Below are 13,458 nucleotides of genomic sequence, written 5' to 3'. Positions count from 1 at the left end.
TAAAACTCAAAACTCTTTATTTTCTGGATTTGTACATCAACACGTAAGTCTCCTGAAACTACACTGCAGTGCTTCACTTCCTGTGCTTGCAAGCTGCTCTGTCCGTCCACAAGGGGGCGCTGCTGAGCTCGGTGAGGCTCACACTCTTCTTGGGCTACTGGTGAGGACACACAGAGAGAGGGAGAGACAGGACAGTCAGCAGGGGAATGAATGAATAGAGGGTGAGTTTTAAGTGTGTCTGTGACTGCGTGTGTGAGTGTGTCAGGGTGTGAGTGAGTGTGTCAGAGTGTGAGTGAGTGTGTGAGTGTGTCAGGGTGTGAGTCAGTGAGTGTGTGAGTGTGTCAGAGTGTGAGTGAGTGTGTGAGAGTGTCAGGGTGTGAGTGAGTGTGTGAGAGTATCAGGGTGTGAGTGTGTGAGTGAGTGTGTCAGGGTGTGAGTGAGTGTGTGAGAGTGTCAGGGTGTGAGTCAGTGAGTGTGTGAGTGTGTCAGGGTGTGAGTGAGTGTGTGAGAGTATCAGGGTGTGAGTGAGTGTGTGAGTGTGTCAGGGTGTGAGTGAGTGTGTGAGAGTATCAGGGTGTGAGTGTGTGAGTGAGTGTGTCAGGGTGTGAGTGAGTGTGTGAGAGTATCAGGGTGTGAGTCAGTGAGTGTGTGAGTGTGTCAGAGTGTGAGTGAGTGTGTGAGTGTGTCAGGGTGTGAGTGAGTGTGTGAGAGTATCAGGGTGTGAGTGAGTGTGTGAGTGTGTCAGGGTGTGAGTGAGTGTGTGAGAGTATCAGGGTGTGAGTCAGTGAGTGTGTGAGTGTGTGGCTCACCTCAGTCTGCCTCTGCCTTACGCAGGTACTTCATCATCACACTGTTGACGTCGCCCTCGCTGCCCTCTGCCTCCAGGCGCTTGCCCACGGCCTTCTCCCCGCCCTCCAGGGGGCGCTGGGATCCTCCGGAGCTGGAGGAGTCAGACCCAGAGTCATCGGAGCGGGACGGGCCAGCCCTGGAGGGAGGCAGCTCCCCAAAGCGAACGCAGAGCGTGCGTCTGGCCCCCCCGGCCAGGCTGCCAGAGGAGTGGGCTCGGCGGATGGCCGGGAGGATGTCCGGGCTGCTCTCTCCGCCGCCTGTCTCGTCCTCGTCCGGCAGGGGGCCCAGGAGGCGCCTGTTCCGGAACACCAGAGGCTCCGCCCCCAGCGGGGGCAGCTCCTCCCCACCACCTCCCTCCGCCGGCGCCGCCAGGCCCAGCAGCCGCCTCCTGACGGCCAGGGGCGACCGGGGGAGGGCAGGTTCCTCCTCCTCGGGGATCGGGGGGTTGGGGGTGCGGGGCCCCGACGGCAGAGAGGACAGGGAGTCGCAGGAGCCGAACCGGGCCAGCCTCGCCCCCGCCGCCCCCCCCGCCTCAGGCAGGGAGCGCAGGCTGGCCGAGCGCGCCAGGCGGGGGCTGGGGGGCTTGAGGATGCTGGGACGGCTGCCAGGGGCCTGGGACAACCCCTCGTGGGGTTTAGGGTCCCCTTCGCTCCCCGCAGCGCTGTCCCCCAGGGCCGCTCTCCTGCGCAGTAGGGACGCCCCCGTGGTCTGGTAGATGGGCAGCGCTGGGGAGACACTGCGCTCCTCGCCAGCCCGGCTCCTGCGCAGCTCCTCCAGGAACTCGGACAGCGCCAGTGAGCTGGGCGCCCGGCCTGCCCCCTCGCCCTCTCCCCCGCTGCTGCCCGCGTGTCGCCGCAGACTGAGCGCGCTCAGAGTGGAGCCTGCCCGGCTCTCTTCTGCTTCCTGGGGCAAAGAGCTGTGGGGGGCAGAGGTCAAGGATCACAGTGGCAAAGGCCGAGGCTTGTCTTTCCACACATTAATGTTGCAATGTGTCCCATTTGTGTTAACTGTGATCAGTCCTGTTGTGTTAATGATGTGATCTGTGATGTTTGTGTTAATGATGTGATCTGTGCTGCTTGTGTTAATGATGTGATCTGTGATGTTTGTGTTAATGATGTGATCTGTGCTGCTTGTGTTAATGATGTGATCTGTGATGTTTGTGTTAACTGTGATCTGTGATGTTTGTGTTAATGATGTGATCTGTGCTGCTTGTGTTAATGATGTGATCTGTGATGTTTGTGACTGGATTGTGACAGGTAAGTATTGTGACAGTAGTACTTACCGGTAACTGTGGGTGCTCAGGGTGTCAGACAGTCGGCTCATGCTGCCTGCTGTGCTGCCACCATATGGGGAACCCCCCCTGCCTCGGGGTACGCCTAGCCATGAGCGGATTCCATCTCCTACCTCCTCACTTGCCAGGGACCCCAAGCTGGACATGTTGTCCCTGAAGCACAGCAACATACAGTCACTGCACAGCACAGCACTGCAGCACAATCACAACACTGCACACAGCAGTGCAGCACAGAACACTGCACACAGCACAGTCGGTGCACTGCACTGGAACACATTGATGATAATGTGGCACACAATCACTGCACTGAACACAAAACTTCAGCAAAGACGTCACTGCACTGCACACAGCAATGCAGCAGAGAGTCACTGTATTGCACAACCCTGAAAGCACTGATAATACAGTCATCGCATGCCATCGTGAAAGCGGATAGTCTTCTACTGTAAGTGGGTAAAAGCAGAGTAAAGTAAACCAGTGGTAAGGCATAAAAAAAATGTGGGAGAGTGAGACAAATCGGAGTAAATGCAGTTAGATATGGTGTAACCATATAGAAACTGTGAAAATGCATTCGCTTCCCTACAGTAAGTTTTAATAATAGAGCAGCAAAATCACATAACTGCATTCCTCGTGAATCTTCAGTGCAGCACTACAACATTCACACTGTGACTCTTCTGTGTTCACACTGTAAACTCCCGAGATCCAGATTGTAATTCCACTGTATTCACTTTAATTCCACTGCATTTACACTATAATCAATGCTTTATCTCCAGAGCTCGCTGCACATTGCAGAGCCCGGCTGGGACAGTTACCACAGGCCAGTGCCCCGGTCACTTCAGACACAACTACAGGGCATGAACAGCTCTCCCTGCTCCCAGCTCTTTGCTACACAAGCTACTCGGGGTTCATTGTCACAGGCAGGTTTGCTGCAGCAAACAGCCTGACCTTATATAGCTTATATTGACGCCTGCAAAAGCCATAAAGACAAACGTATCAGCTGTAACTCACAGCTGCAGTGTAATACTGTGAGGGATCCCCCTGGGGGCTGGTGTTGTATTTGCAGATCTGCTTGTCTTGTAGCAGATTCTGTGCCAATTAGCCTCCTCACTCTCAGAAAGAGGTTTCCCTTTTCACTGCAGGCAAAGAGTAGGGAGCCCTTAACGGGTATCTGGCCCTGGGATGGAGCCGGAGGGAGTTCCTGTGGCTGATCCTCTCCAGCAGGTGCTTGTGCAAGCAGCACACCACAGCCCCGGCTCAGGAAAGACACACACACACACCGCAGCGCCGTGCAGAGTCTTACACATCTCTCTTTCTCCCAGTGGAGTCCACCGTGGTGTGCACACTGGACGGAGAGAGAGAAATTGAGTCCCACGGGAAGGACAGACAGACACGAGGATGAGCAGTGTGTTAGAGTGTAGCGCCGTGTCAGTTTGTCAGTGAGGGTGTGAGAGGGGGAGTGTAGTAGAGTGAGAGGTGTGCTGCGTGGCCGTTGTGCTCTGAACCCTCCCTGACCTCTCAGAATCACTCTCATCACTGGACTCCTCCTCCAGGGCTGCCTGCAGATCTGCGATGCGCCTGATCGATGTCTCCAGATCAGCTTGTAATGTCTGCCTGACTGCAGTCAGCTCCTCCACCTGCATCTCCTGCGCAGATAGACATGAGGACAGAGAGACCATCAGCTCAAACCTGCAGCTTCAATGTCCTTCCTACTACCTGTAGCCCGCTCTGCCTCCTTCCCTTTCCTCCCTCCCTCTGTCTCAGCTCTAACCTCCAGCCCACACTGCCTCCATCCCTCCCTCTGTCTCAGCTCTAACCTCCAGCCCACACTGCCTCCTTCACTGTGTGATTAATGCCCCATTGTCTACTCCAAGGTCACTACTAACACAAATACCAATAGAGCCTGTTCACATCACCATGACAACCATCTCGCCCCCAGTCCCTGGAGCTGGTAACCTGGACTTTCCCACGACAGAGTAAAGGAGGAGAGTGGTGTGGGTTCTCCTTTTTGTCTCTATTTTCTTCACATGTTTTTATTCCACCATCTCTCTCTCTCTCTGTTACCTCTGCTCCACTCTGTTACACCCCTCTCTCTCTCTGCTCCACTCTGTTACACCCCCTCTCTCTCTGCTCCACTCTGTTACACCCCCCTCTCTCTCTGCTCCACTCTGTTACACCCCTCTCTCTCTGCTCCACTCTGTTACACCCCTCTCTTTGCTCCTCTCTGTTACACCTCTCTCTCTCTCTCTCTGCTCCACTCTGTTACACTACACCCCTCTCTCTCTGCCCCTCTCTGTTACACCCCTCTCTCTAATTCTCTTTGTTACACCCCTCTCTCTCTGCCCCTCTCTGTAACACCCGTCTCTCTCTCTGTCCCTTTCTGTTACACCCCTCTCTCTCTGTGTGTGTTCCTCTCTGTCTCTCCCTGAGCTGCTCAGTCAGGAAAGTGTGGGTTGACAGGTGTTCCTGACGCTGCACTAATTACACACCACAGGCAGTCAGTCAGAGAGCGAGAGAGCACCTGCTGAACTGCTGACACCCAGGAGAAATGACTGAAATGCTGATGGATGCAGGAAAAGGCAGAGCTGTGACCCCCAGTCTTCAGGACAGATGTCGCACACACTCAATTTATGTTTAAATACTGGCATCACACATAGTGGTTGTAGGACCATGAAACATACTGACACACAGTACCATATCGATCTTGAATCAAATTGAAATTGTTCCTTTTCATTGCTAGTACATTGTCTTCACTTGCTCAGGCATGATTCTAAAGGAATATGTAATCTTAAAATAAGCCAGGGTTACAGTATAACTTTGCAGCAGTGTTAAAGAATGTTTAACACTAAACGGTGCAGTGTTGCAGTGTATTGTGTCTCCCCACTGAAACAGGACTAGGAAGTCCTATTCTTTTAGTGTTACATTATATTCTGTCCCCCTGGTGTGGCAGTTTTTTGTGTCCCCTCTGCGATGGTGCTACCAGCTCAATCCGGCGACGGCTGCTCTCCAGCTCTCTCTGCGCCAGCTCCTCCAGCTCCACGCGCATCTCAGCGAGTCTCTGCTGGTAATAGCGCGAGCTCTCCTTCTCCCTCGCCTCTGAGTCCGCGGCCTGCTCCAGCTCCTCTCCCAGCCTCACCACGCTGTCCCTCAGCCGCAGCACCAGCGCCTGGACAGGAAGACACACTGAGAGACAGGTCCAGGACCCCGAGACGGGCTCGCACAATGACTCCCACTCAGACTGACCTCAAACCTCTTGATCTGGCCCCTCTGGAACTCCAGCTTGTTCTCCAGGTCGGTGACCAGGGCCTCCTGTCGGCTCACAATGCTGCGCTCCACCATGGATCTCTCTAGGTGCTGAATCCGGCTCTCGCTGAGCTCCAGCTGGGGGTAGGGACAGGGGGGAAGAGCCTCACTAGAGTCTCCTGCCTCAGTGCGGTCTGAGTCTCCTCCGTAGAGTCAATTTCTCTGCCTCTCAACCTCACCTTTTCCTGCAGGCTCTGTCGTTCCTTCTTGACCTCTTCCAGCTCTGCCTGCAGGTCCCGGATCTGAACGATGTCACTGGAGGACTGAAGGGGAGAGGAAACCTGACTGTCTCTTTGTGTGTGTCTGTTTGTCACACTGTACCTGTAAGACTCACATTGGGCGTGTGCAATTGAGCTTGTCTGTGCATCAGAGAGCTCAGGCCTTACCTGTGTGAATGGGTCCAGGTGTGTGTCAGGATCTCAGGTGTCTTACCTGTGCTATGAGAGTCTTGTGTTTCTTCATCAGCTCGTTTAGGTCATCCTGGTCTTCCTCCAGTCGCTTCAGCAGGTCAGACTTCTCATGCTGTAGCTGGACCAGCTGATTTTCAACCTGAGACAGAGGCAGGAGAGAAGGAGAGACAGAGGGAGGAGAAAGAGTGAGGAGAGAGGGAGAGGAAGAGACAGGGTTTAGAGAGGGAAAGGGATATGGACAGAGAGGGAGAGAGGGGAGGATAGTACTGGGGTAAGGAGGGGCTCAGAGATCCTATTGTAAGACTCCTGAGGAATCTCAGTGGATCCTGGAGCTGATTCCTGGTCTGATGCAGTCTCTGTATGGATCAGGAAAGTTGCAGGAGCAGTGTGGGGATGTGCGCAGAGCCCCCTCTAGGAACAGACTCAGCAATGGCAGACACACCTGCAGGGTTTATAAAGGAAGAACAGGCCCACCACTCCCCCCTTTACTGCCACTCCTCTCTTCCTCCCTGCCTGTCTGCCTCCTCACCAGGCTCTTGTGGCAACAGATGTTCTCCAGCTCCAGCTGTGCATTCTCCAGCTCTGCAGCCAGAGTCCTCTGGAGGCTCAGGGCCTCTGCACATCTGGCCTCACTCTCCTCCAGCTGGGACAGAGAGTGGAGAGTGGCAGAGTGGGAGACGGGAGAGATGTGGGACACAGAGAGGGGTGAAGGGGTGGAGAGGTGATGGAGACAAGGGAGAGATGGGAGAGAGACAGAAGAAGAAAGTGTTAGACATGGCACAAAAGTTTTGTTTACAGCATCCATTGGCAATCCTGCTGGGCATCAGTGAGAGGTGGCTTTGTGAGAGAGCCACCTTCTTGGCTCAAATCTCAGGCCCAGTAGTGTGACACTGAGCCAATATGGCCTCCTATTAATTGATAAAAGCTGCAAAATGAAGCACAGCTGGTCTGAATGAGTAAGTGACACTCAGAGGGAGTGAAATTAAATAGGACAAGGCCTCTGCTGCATCCCTCATGTCATGTGATCCCTGTTGTGTGCTCAGTGGCGGGGTGTGTCTGCAGCAGTGTGTGTGATCAGTGGTCCCAAGTGTGAGAGCAGTGGTGCCAAGTGTGTGATCAGTGGTGCCAAGTGTGAGATCAGTGTTACAGTGTGTCTGTGAGATCAGTGGTGCAATGTGTGTGTGTGTGTGTGATCAGTGGTGCCAAGTGTGTGATCAGTGTTGCAGTGTGTCTGTGAGATCAGTGGTGCAGTGTGTGTGTGTGATCAGTGGTACCAAGTGTGTGATCAGTGGTGACAAGTGTGTGATCAGTGTTGCAGTGTGTCTGTGTGATCAGTGTTGCAGTGTGTCTGTGAGATCACTGGTGCGATGTGTGTGTGTGTGATCAGCGGTGCAGTGTGTGTGATCAGTGGTGCAATATGTGTGTGTGTGAGATCAGCGGTGCAGTGTGTGTAAGATTAGTGGTGCAGTGTGTGTGTGTGAGATTAGCAGTGCAGTGTGTCTGTGAGATCAGTGGTGCGGTGTGTGTGATCAGTGGTGCAGTGTGTGTGTGTAAGATCGGCAGTGCAATGTGTGTGTGAGATCAGTGGTGCAGTGTGTGTGTGTGAGATTAGCAGTGCAGTGTGTCTGTGAGATCAGTGGTGCGGTGTGTGTGTGAGATCAGTGGTGCAGTGTGTGTGTGTGAGATTAGCAGTGCAGTGTGTCTGTGAGATCAGTGGTGCGGTGTGTGTGATCAGTGGTGCAGTGTGTGTGTGTAAGATCGGCAGTGCAATGTGTGTGTGAGATCAGTGGTGCAGTGTGTGTGTGTGAGATTAGCAGTGCAGTGTGTCTGTGAGATCAGTGGTGCGGTGTGTGTGTGAGATCAGTGGTGCAGTGTGTGTGTGTGAGATTAGCAGTGCAGTGTGTCTGTGAGATCAGTGGTGTGGTGTGTGTGATCAGTGGTGCAGTGTGTGTGTGAGATCAGTGGTGCAGTGTGTGTGTGTGAGATTAGCAGTGCAGCGTGTCTGTGAGATCAGTGGTGCGGTGTGTGTGTGTCTGTGAGATCAGTGGTACAGTGTGTGTGTGTCTGTGAGATCAGTGGTGTGGTGTGTGTGATCAGTGGTGCAGTGTGTGTGTGAGATCAGTGGTGCAGTGTGTGTGTGAGATTAGCAGTGCAGTGTGTCTGTGAGATCAGTGGTGCGGTGTGTGTGTGTCTGTGAGATCAGTGCGAAGTACCTGGCAGTGCAGTCGGTCCAGCTCTTGTCTGCTTGCTCCCTGCCCAGGTGAGTCCAGGGTGGACAGCAGCAGCTGGGCGTCGCTGAGCAGGGCATGGGTGCGCTTGAGGTCGCGCCGCAAGCGCTTCTCCACGTCAAAATCACGGTGTCCAATCTGAGAGGGACATGCGTTACTGCAGTCAATGCCCAACCAGCACATCCCAGTTCTGCTTAGTGCAACCCAAGTGAGCCCAGTTCAATACCTGTTCACACAGTGTGGCAATCAGCCCCTCCAGGTCATGTTTCTCATGGACGACCAACTGCTTCTGCTCGTACTCCTGCTCCAGCTGCATCTCCAGCTGCCTGAGCTGCGCAGACAGACGACAGACAGTGGGAGTCAGTTCACGTTCCTCATCCCACTCACTCACCCCCACATCTCTCTTCTCCACTCTCCGCTCTCCATACTCGTCTCTGTGATGACTTCTGCACATCATCCAGCTCCTCCTCTTTGTCCTCCAGCTCCTTTTGGTGAATCTGTTTCATTCTCTCCATCTCCATTTCATAGCGCCGCTGCGTCTGTATCGGAAGAGGGTGAGAAATGTCTGTGTTGCAGCTGTTAGTGCAGGAAGTCGATCTCAGCTGCTCCTGCTGCTGTCTCTGTGCTGATGAGCCTGTGTGTGGACTAGTGGACTAACAGCACCTGCTCCTGCTGCTGTCTCTGTGCCGATCAGCCTGTGTGTGGACTAGTGGACTAACAGCACCTGCTCCTGCTGCTGTCTCTGTGCTGATGAGCCTGTGTGTGGACAAGTGGACTAACAGCACCTGCTCCTGCTGCTGTCTCTGTGCTGATGAGCCTGTGTGTGGACTAGTGGACTAACAGCACCTGCTCCTGCTGCTGTCTCTGTGCTGATGAGCCTGTGTGTGGACTAGTGGACTAACAGCACCTGCTGCTGTCTCTGTGCTGATCAGCCTGTGTGTGGACTAGTAGACTAACAGTACCTGCTGCTGTCTCTGTGCTGATCAGCCTGTGTGTGGACAAGTGGACTAACAGTACCTGCTCCTGCTGCTGGATGGTTGTCTTGTGTCGGCTGATCTCCAGCTCCAGCTCTGTGTTGCGAGTATCCAGCTCCCTCAGCTGTCTCTTCAGAGTGGCAGCCGAGTCAGGCGATAGGGTTTGTGGGGAGGAGAGGTCTGCAATCTGGGCACTGAGCTCCATCTTCTCCTTTTCCAAACGACTCACTGCTGCCTGTGACTCCTGACACAATGTAAAGAGAGCTGTTTGACTGTCCTGACACAGCGCACAGTGCAGAGAGAGCTGACTGACTGTCCTGACACAGCGCACAGTGCTAAGAGAGGTAACTCACCTGGAGGCTGTGCTGTGTGGTAAAGAGCTCCCCCTGCAGGGCAGTGGTCTCCAAAGTGCCCCTCTCCTGCAGGGTCCTCTCGTTAGCAGCCTCCTCCAGTGCCTGGGCCAGTTCTGCATCAAACCTGCACATGTAATAGAAAGTCAATGAAAACACAGTATCTGAAGCATTGGACAGTGGCAGTGAGAGGAGACAGTGGCAGTGAGAGGAGACAGCAGCAGTGAGAGGAGACAGTGGCAGTGAGAGGAGACAGTGGCAGTGAGAGGAGACAGCAGCAGTGAGAGGAGACAGTGGCAGTGAGAGGAGTGAGAGGAGACAGCGGCAGTGAGAGGAGACAGCGGCAGTGAGAGGAGTGAGAGGAGACAGCGGCAGTGAGAGGAGACAGCGGCAGTGAGAGAAGACAGTGGCAGTGAGAGGAGACAGCAGCAGTGAGAGGAGACAGTGGCAGTGAGAGGAGTGAGAGGAGACAGCAGCAGTGAGAGGAGACAGTGGCAGTGAGAGGAGTGAGAGGAGACAGCGGCAGTGAGAGGAGACAGCGGCAGTGAGAGGAGTGAGAGGAGACAGCGGCAGTGAGAGGAGACAGCGGCAGTGAGAGAAGACAGTGGCAGTGAGAGGAGACAGCAGCAGTGAGAGGAGACAGTGGCAGTGAGAGGAGTGAGAGGAGACAGCGGCAGTGAGAGGAGACAGCGGCAGTGAGAGGAGTGAGAGGAGACAGCGGCAGTGAGAGGAGACAGTGGCAGTGAGAGGAGACAGTGGCAGTGAGAGGAGTGAGAGGAGACAGTGGCAGTGAGAGGAGACAGTGGCAGTGAGAGGAGTGAGAGGAGACAGCGGCAGTGAGAGGAGACAGTGGCAGTGAGAGGAGTGAGAGGAGACAGCAGCAGTGAGAGGAGACACAGCAGACCTCCTCTGTTTTCTCTCCAGCTCGTGACTGCGTGTCTGCAGGCTGTCAATCAGCACACGGGCGTCCTGGAGGTCAGAGGTCACGTGCCGGCACCTCCGTCGCAGGGTGGCCGCACTGCGCTTCGACTCCTCACACTGGGTCTGGAGCTCAGCCAGCTGGGCAGCAGGGGGCACAGAGAGCAGAGAGAAAGTGTCTCAGTGTCGGTGCAGCACAGGCACCACGGCTCTAGAGAATCGGAGCTCAGGGGAGTCGGGGAGTCGGGGCTCAGGGGAGTCAGGGGTACTGTACCTTCGCCTCCAGCTGCCGCCGCGCCCCCAGCTCGCTCTCCAGGCGCTCCTCGCTCTGCCCCAGCCGCTTGCGCAGGAACTCGATCTCCGTCTGGGCACAGTCATACCGCAGCTGCCACTCGCTCTCTGGGTCACAGGGCAAAGGGCAAAGGTCAGCAGCAGCACAGCCTGTGCCCTGTGTGTGTCAGTCTGTGCCCTGTGTGTGTGTCAGTCTGAGCCCTGTGTGTGTCAGTCTGTGACCTGTGTGTGTCAGTCTGAGCCCTGTGTGTGTCAGTCTGTGCCCTGTGTCTCTGTCTGCACCCTCTTTCTCAGTCTGTACCCTATGTCTCTGACTGTACCCTGTGTCTCTGACTGTATCCTGTGTTTCTGCACCATCTGTCTCAGTCTATGCTCTGTTGTTGTGTCAGTCTGTCCTATTTCTGTGTCAGTCTGAGCCCTGAGCGTGTCAGTCTCTGTCCTGGCTATGGTACCGCTGGCTGGGCTGCCTGTTGTCTCCAGCTTGTGTGTGTTGACCTCCTGCTTCGCCTCCACCAACTTCTTCTCCACCTCCTCCAGACAGACCTGTACCTGCTGCAGCCGCCCCTGAGACAAAGACACTGGGCGTTACGGCAACAGGCAAGTAACAGTTTCACACTGTTACAGTTTCAGTGACAATTTGTTGTAGCAGTGTGTACAGTGAGAGTGTGTGTACAGTGAGAGTGTGTGAACAGTGACAGTGTGTGTACAGTGAGAGTGTGTGTACAGTGAGAGTGTGTGAACAGTGACAGTGTGTGTACAGTGAGAGTGTGAACAGTGACAGTGTGTGAACAGTGAGAGTGTGAACAGTGAGAGTGTGTGAACAGTGACAGTGTGTGTACAGTGAAAGTGTGAACAGTGAGAGTGTGTGAACAGTGACAGTGTGTGTACAGTGACAGTGTGTGAACAGTGAGAGTGTGTGAACAGTGACAGTGTGTGTACAGTGAGAGTGTGAACAGTGACAGTGTGTGAACAGTGAGAGTGTGAACAGTGAGAGTGTGTGAACAGTGACAGTGTGAACAGTGACAGTGTGTGTACAGTGAAAGTGTGAACAGTGAGAGTATGTGAACAGTGAGAGTGTGTGAACAGTGACAGTGTGAACAGTGACAGTGTGTGTACAGTGACAGTGTGTGAACAGTGAGAGTGTGTGAACAGTGACAGTGTGTGTACAGTGAGAGTGTGTGAACAGTGAGAGTGTGTGAACAGTGACAGTGTGTGTACAGTGAAAGTGTGAACAGTGACAGTGTGTGAACAGTGAGAGTGTGTGAACAGTGACATTGTGTGTACAGTGAGAGTGTGAACAGTGACAGTGTGTGAACAGTGACAGTGTGAACAGTGAGAGTGTGTGAACAGTGAGAGTGTGTGTACAGTGAAAGTGTGAACAGTGACAGTGTGTGAACAGTGAGAGTGTGTGTACAGTGACAGTGTGTGTACAGTGAGAGTGTGAACAGTGAGAGTGTGAACAGTGACAGTGTGTGAACAGTGACAGTGTGTGTACAGTGAGAGTGTGAACAGTGAGAGTGTGTACAGTGACAGTGTGTAAACAGTGAAAGTGTGAACAGTGACTGTGTGAACAGTGACAGTGTGTGTACAGTGAGAGTGTGAACAGTGAGAGTGTGTACAGTGACAGTGTGTGAACAGTGACAGTGTGTGTACAGTGAGAGTGTGTGTACAGTGAGAGTGTGAACAGTGACAGTGTGTGAACAGTGACAGTGTGTGTACAGTGAGAGTGTGTGAACAGTGACAGTGTGTGTACAGTGAGAGTGTGTGTACAGTGAGAGTGTGAACAGTGACAGTGTGTGAACAGTGACAGTGTGTGTACAGTGAGAGTGTGTGAACAGTGACAGTGTGTGAACAGTGAGAGTGTGAACAGTAACAGTGTGTGTACAGTGACAGTGTGTGAACAGTGAGTGTGTGAACAGTGACAGTGTGTGTACAGTGACAGTGTGTGAACAGTGAGAGTGTGAACAGTAACAGTGTGTGTACAGTGACAGTGTGTGAACAGTGAGAGTGTGTACAGTGACAGTGTGTGTACAGTGAGAGTGTGTACAGTGAGAGTGTGTGAACAGTGACAGTGTGTGAACAGTGAGAGTGTGTGTACAGTGACAGTGTGTGAACAGTGACAGTGTGTGTACAGTAAAAGTGTGAACAGTGACAGTGTGTGTACAGTGAGAGTGTGAACAGTGAGAGTGTGTACAGTGACAGTGTGTAAACAGTGACAGTGTGTGTACAGTGACTGTGTGAACAGTGACAGTGTGTGAACAGTGACAGTGTGTGTACAGTGAGAGTGTGAACAGTGAGAGTGTGTACAGTGACAGTGTGTGAACAGTGACAGTGTGTGTACAGTGAAAGTGTGAACAGTGAGAGTGTGTGAACAGTGACAGTGTGTGTACAGTGAGAGTGTGAACAGTAACAGTGTGTGTACAGTGACAGTGTGTGAACAGTGAGAGTGTGAACAGTGACAGTGTGTGTACAGTGAGAGTGTGAACAGTAACAGTGTGTGTACAGTGACAGTGTGTGTACAGTGAGAGTGTGAACAGTAACAGTGTGTGTACAGTGACAGTGTGTGAACAGTGAGAGTGTGAACAGTGACAGTGTGTGTACAGTGAGAGTGTGTGAACAGTGAGTGTGTGTACAGTGACAGTGTGAACAGTGACAGTGTGTGTACAGTGACAGTGTGTGAACAGTGAGAGTGTGAACAGTGACAGTGTGTGTACAGTGACAGTGTGTGAACAGTGAGAGTGTGTACAGTGACAGTGTGTGTACAGTGAGAGTGTGAACAGTGACAGTGTGTGAACAGTGACAGTGTGTGTACAGTGAGAGTGTGTGAACAGTGAGAGTGTGAACAGTGAC

The 13,458-nt window shown here is 53.4% G+C and overlaps 1 protein-coding gene across 6 annotated transcripts in view; it reads right to left on the bottom strand.

Annotated features, from left to right (window-relative positions):
* The window catches only part of myo18b (myosin XVIIIB), a 28,488-nt gene continuing 15,030 nt past the window's right edge, over positions 1–13,458 (bottom strand). For 2 of the 6 annotated variants that reach the window (XM_088936102.1, XM_088936103.1), the window contains exons 26-43: positions 11,061–11,172; positions 10,592–10,716; positions 10,304–10,458; positions 9,403–9,526; positions 9,093–9,293; positions 8,504–8,614; positions 8,302–8,406; positions 8,061–8,213; positions 6,377–6,490; positions 5,870–5,986; positions 5,617–5,700; positions 5,378–5,515; positions 5,115–5,300; positions 3,650–3,780; positions 3,438–3,479; positions 2,132–2,293; positions 810–1,765; positions 1–157 (exon numbers count right to left, since the gene is read on the bottom strand). In XM_088936102.1, the coding sequence (XP_088792228.1) occupies positions 811–1,765; positions 2,132–2,293; positions 3,438–3,479; positions 3,650–3,780; positions 5,115–5,300; positions 5,378–5,515; positions 5,617–5,700; positions 5,870–5,986; positions 6,377–6,490; positions 8,061–8,213; positions 8,302–8,406; positions 8,504–8,614; positions 9,093–9,293; positions 9,403–9,526; positions 10,304–10,458; positions 10,592–10,716; positions 11,061–11,172 (3,015 nt within the window). In that variant the 3' untranslated portion in view covers positions 1–157; position 810. The remainder of the gene's footprint in view (positions 158–809; positions 1,766–2,131; positions 2,294–3,437; positions 3,480–3,649; positions 3,781–5,114; positions 5,301–5,377; positions 5,516–5,616; positions 5,701–5,869; positions 5,987–6,376; positions 6,491–8,060; positions 8,214–8,301; positions 8,407–8,503; positions 8,615–9,092; positions 9,294–9,402; positions 9,527–10,303; positions 10,459–10,591; positions 10,717–11,060; positions 11,173–13,458) is intronic. The other 4 variants (XM_088936105.1, XM_088936106.1, XM_088936104.1 and 1 more) reach the window with 3 other exon arrangements.

Source organism: Atractosteus spatula, chromosome 17 (genome assembly GCF_055471065.1).
Source record: "Atractosteus spatula isolate fAtrSpa1 chromosome 17, fAtrSpa1.hap1, whole genome shotgun sequence".
Taxonomy (NCBI): domain Eukaryota; kingdom Metazoa; phylum Chordata; class Actinopteri; order Semionotiformes; family Lepisosteidae; genus Atractosteus; species Atractosteus spatula.
This window is presented reverse-complemented; position numbering and strand designations above follow the sequence as displayed.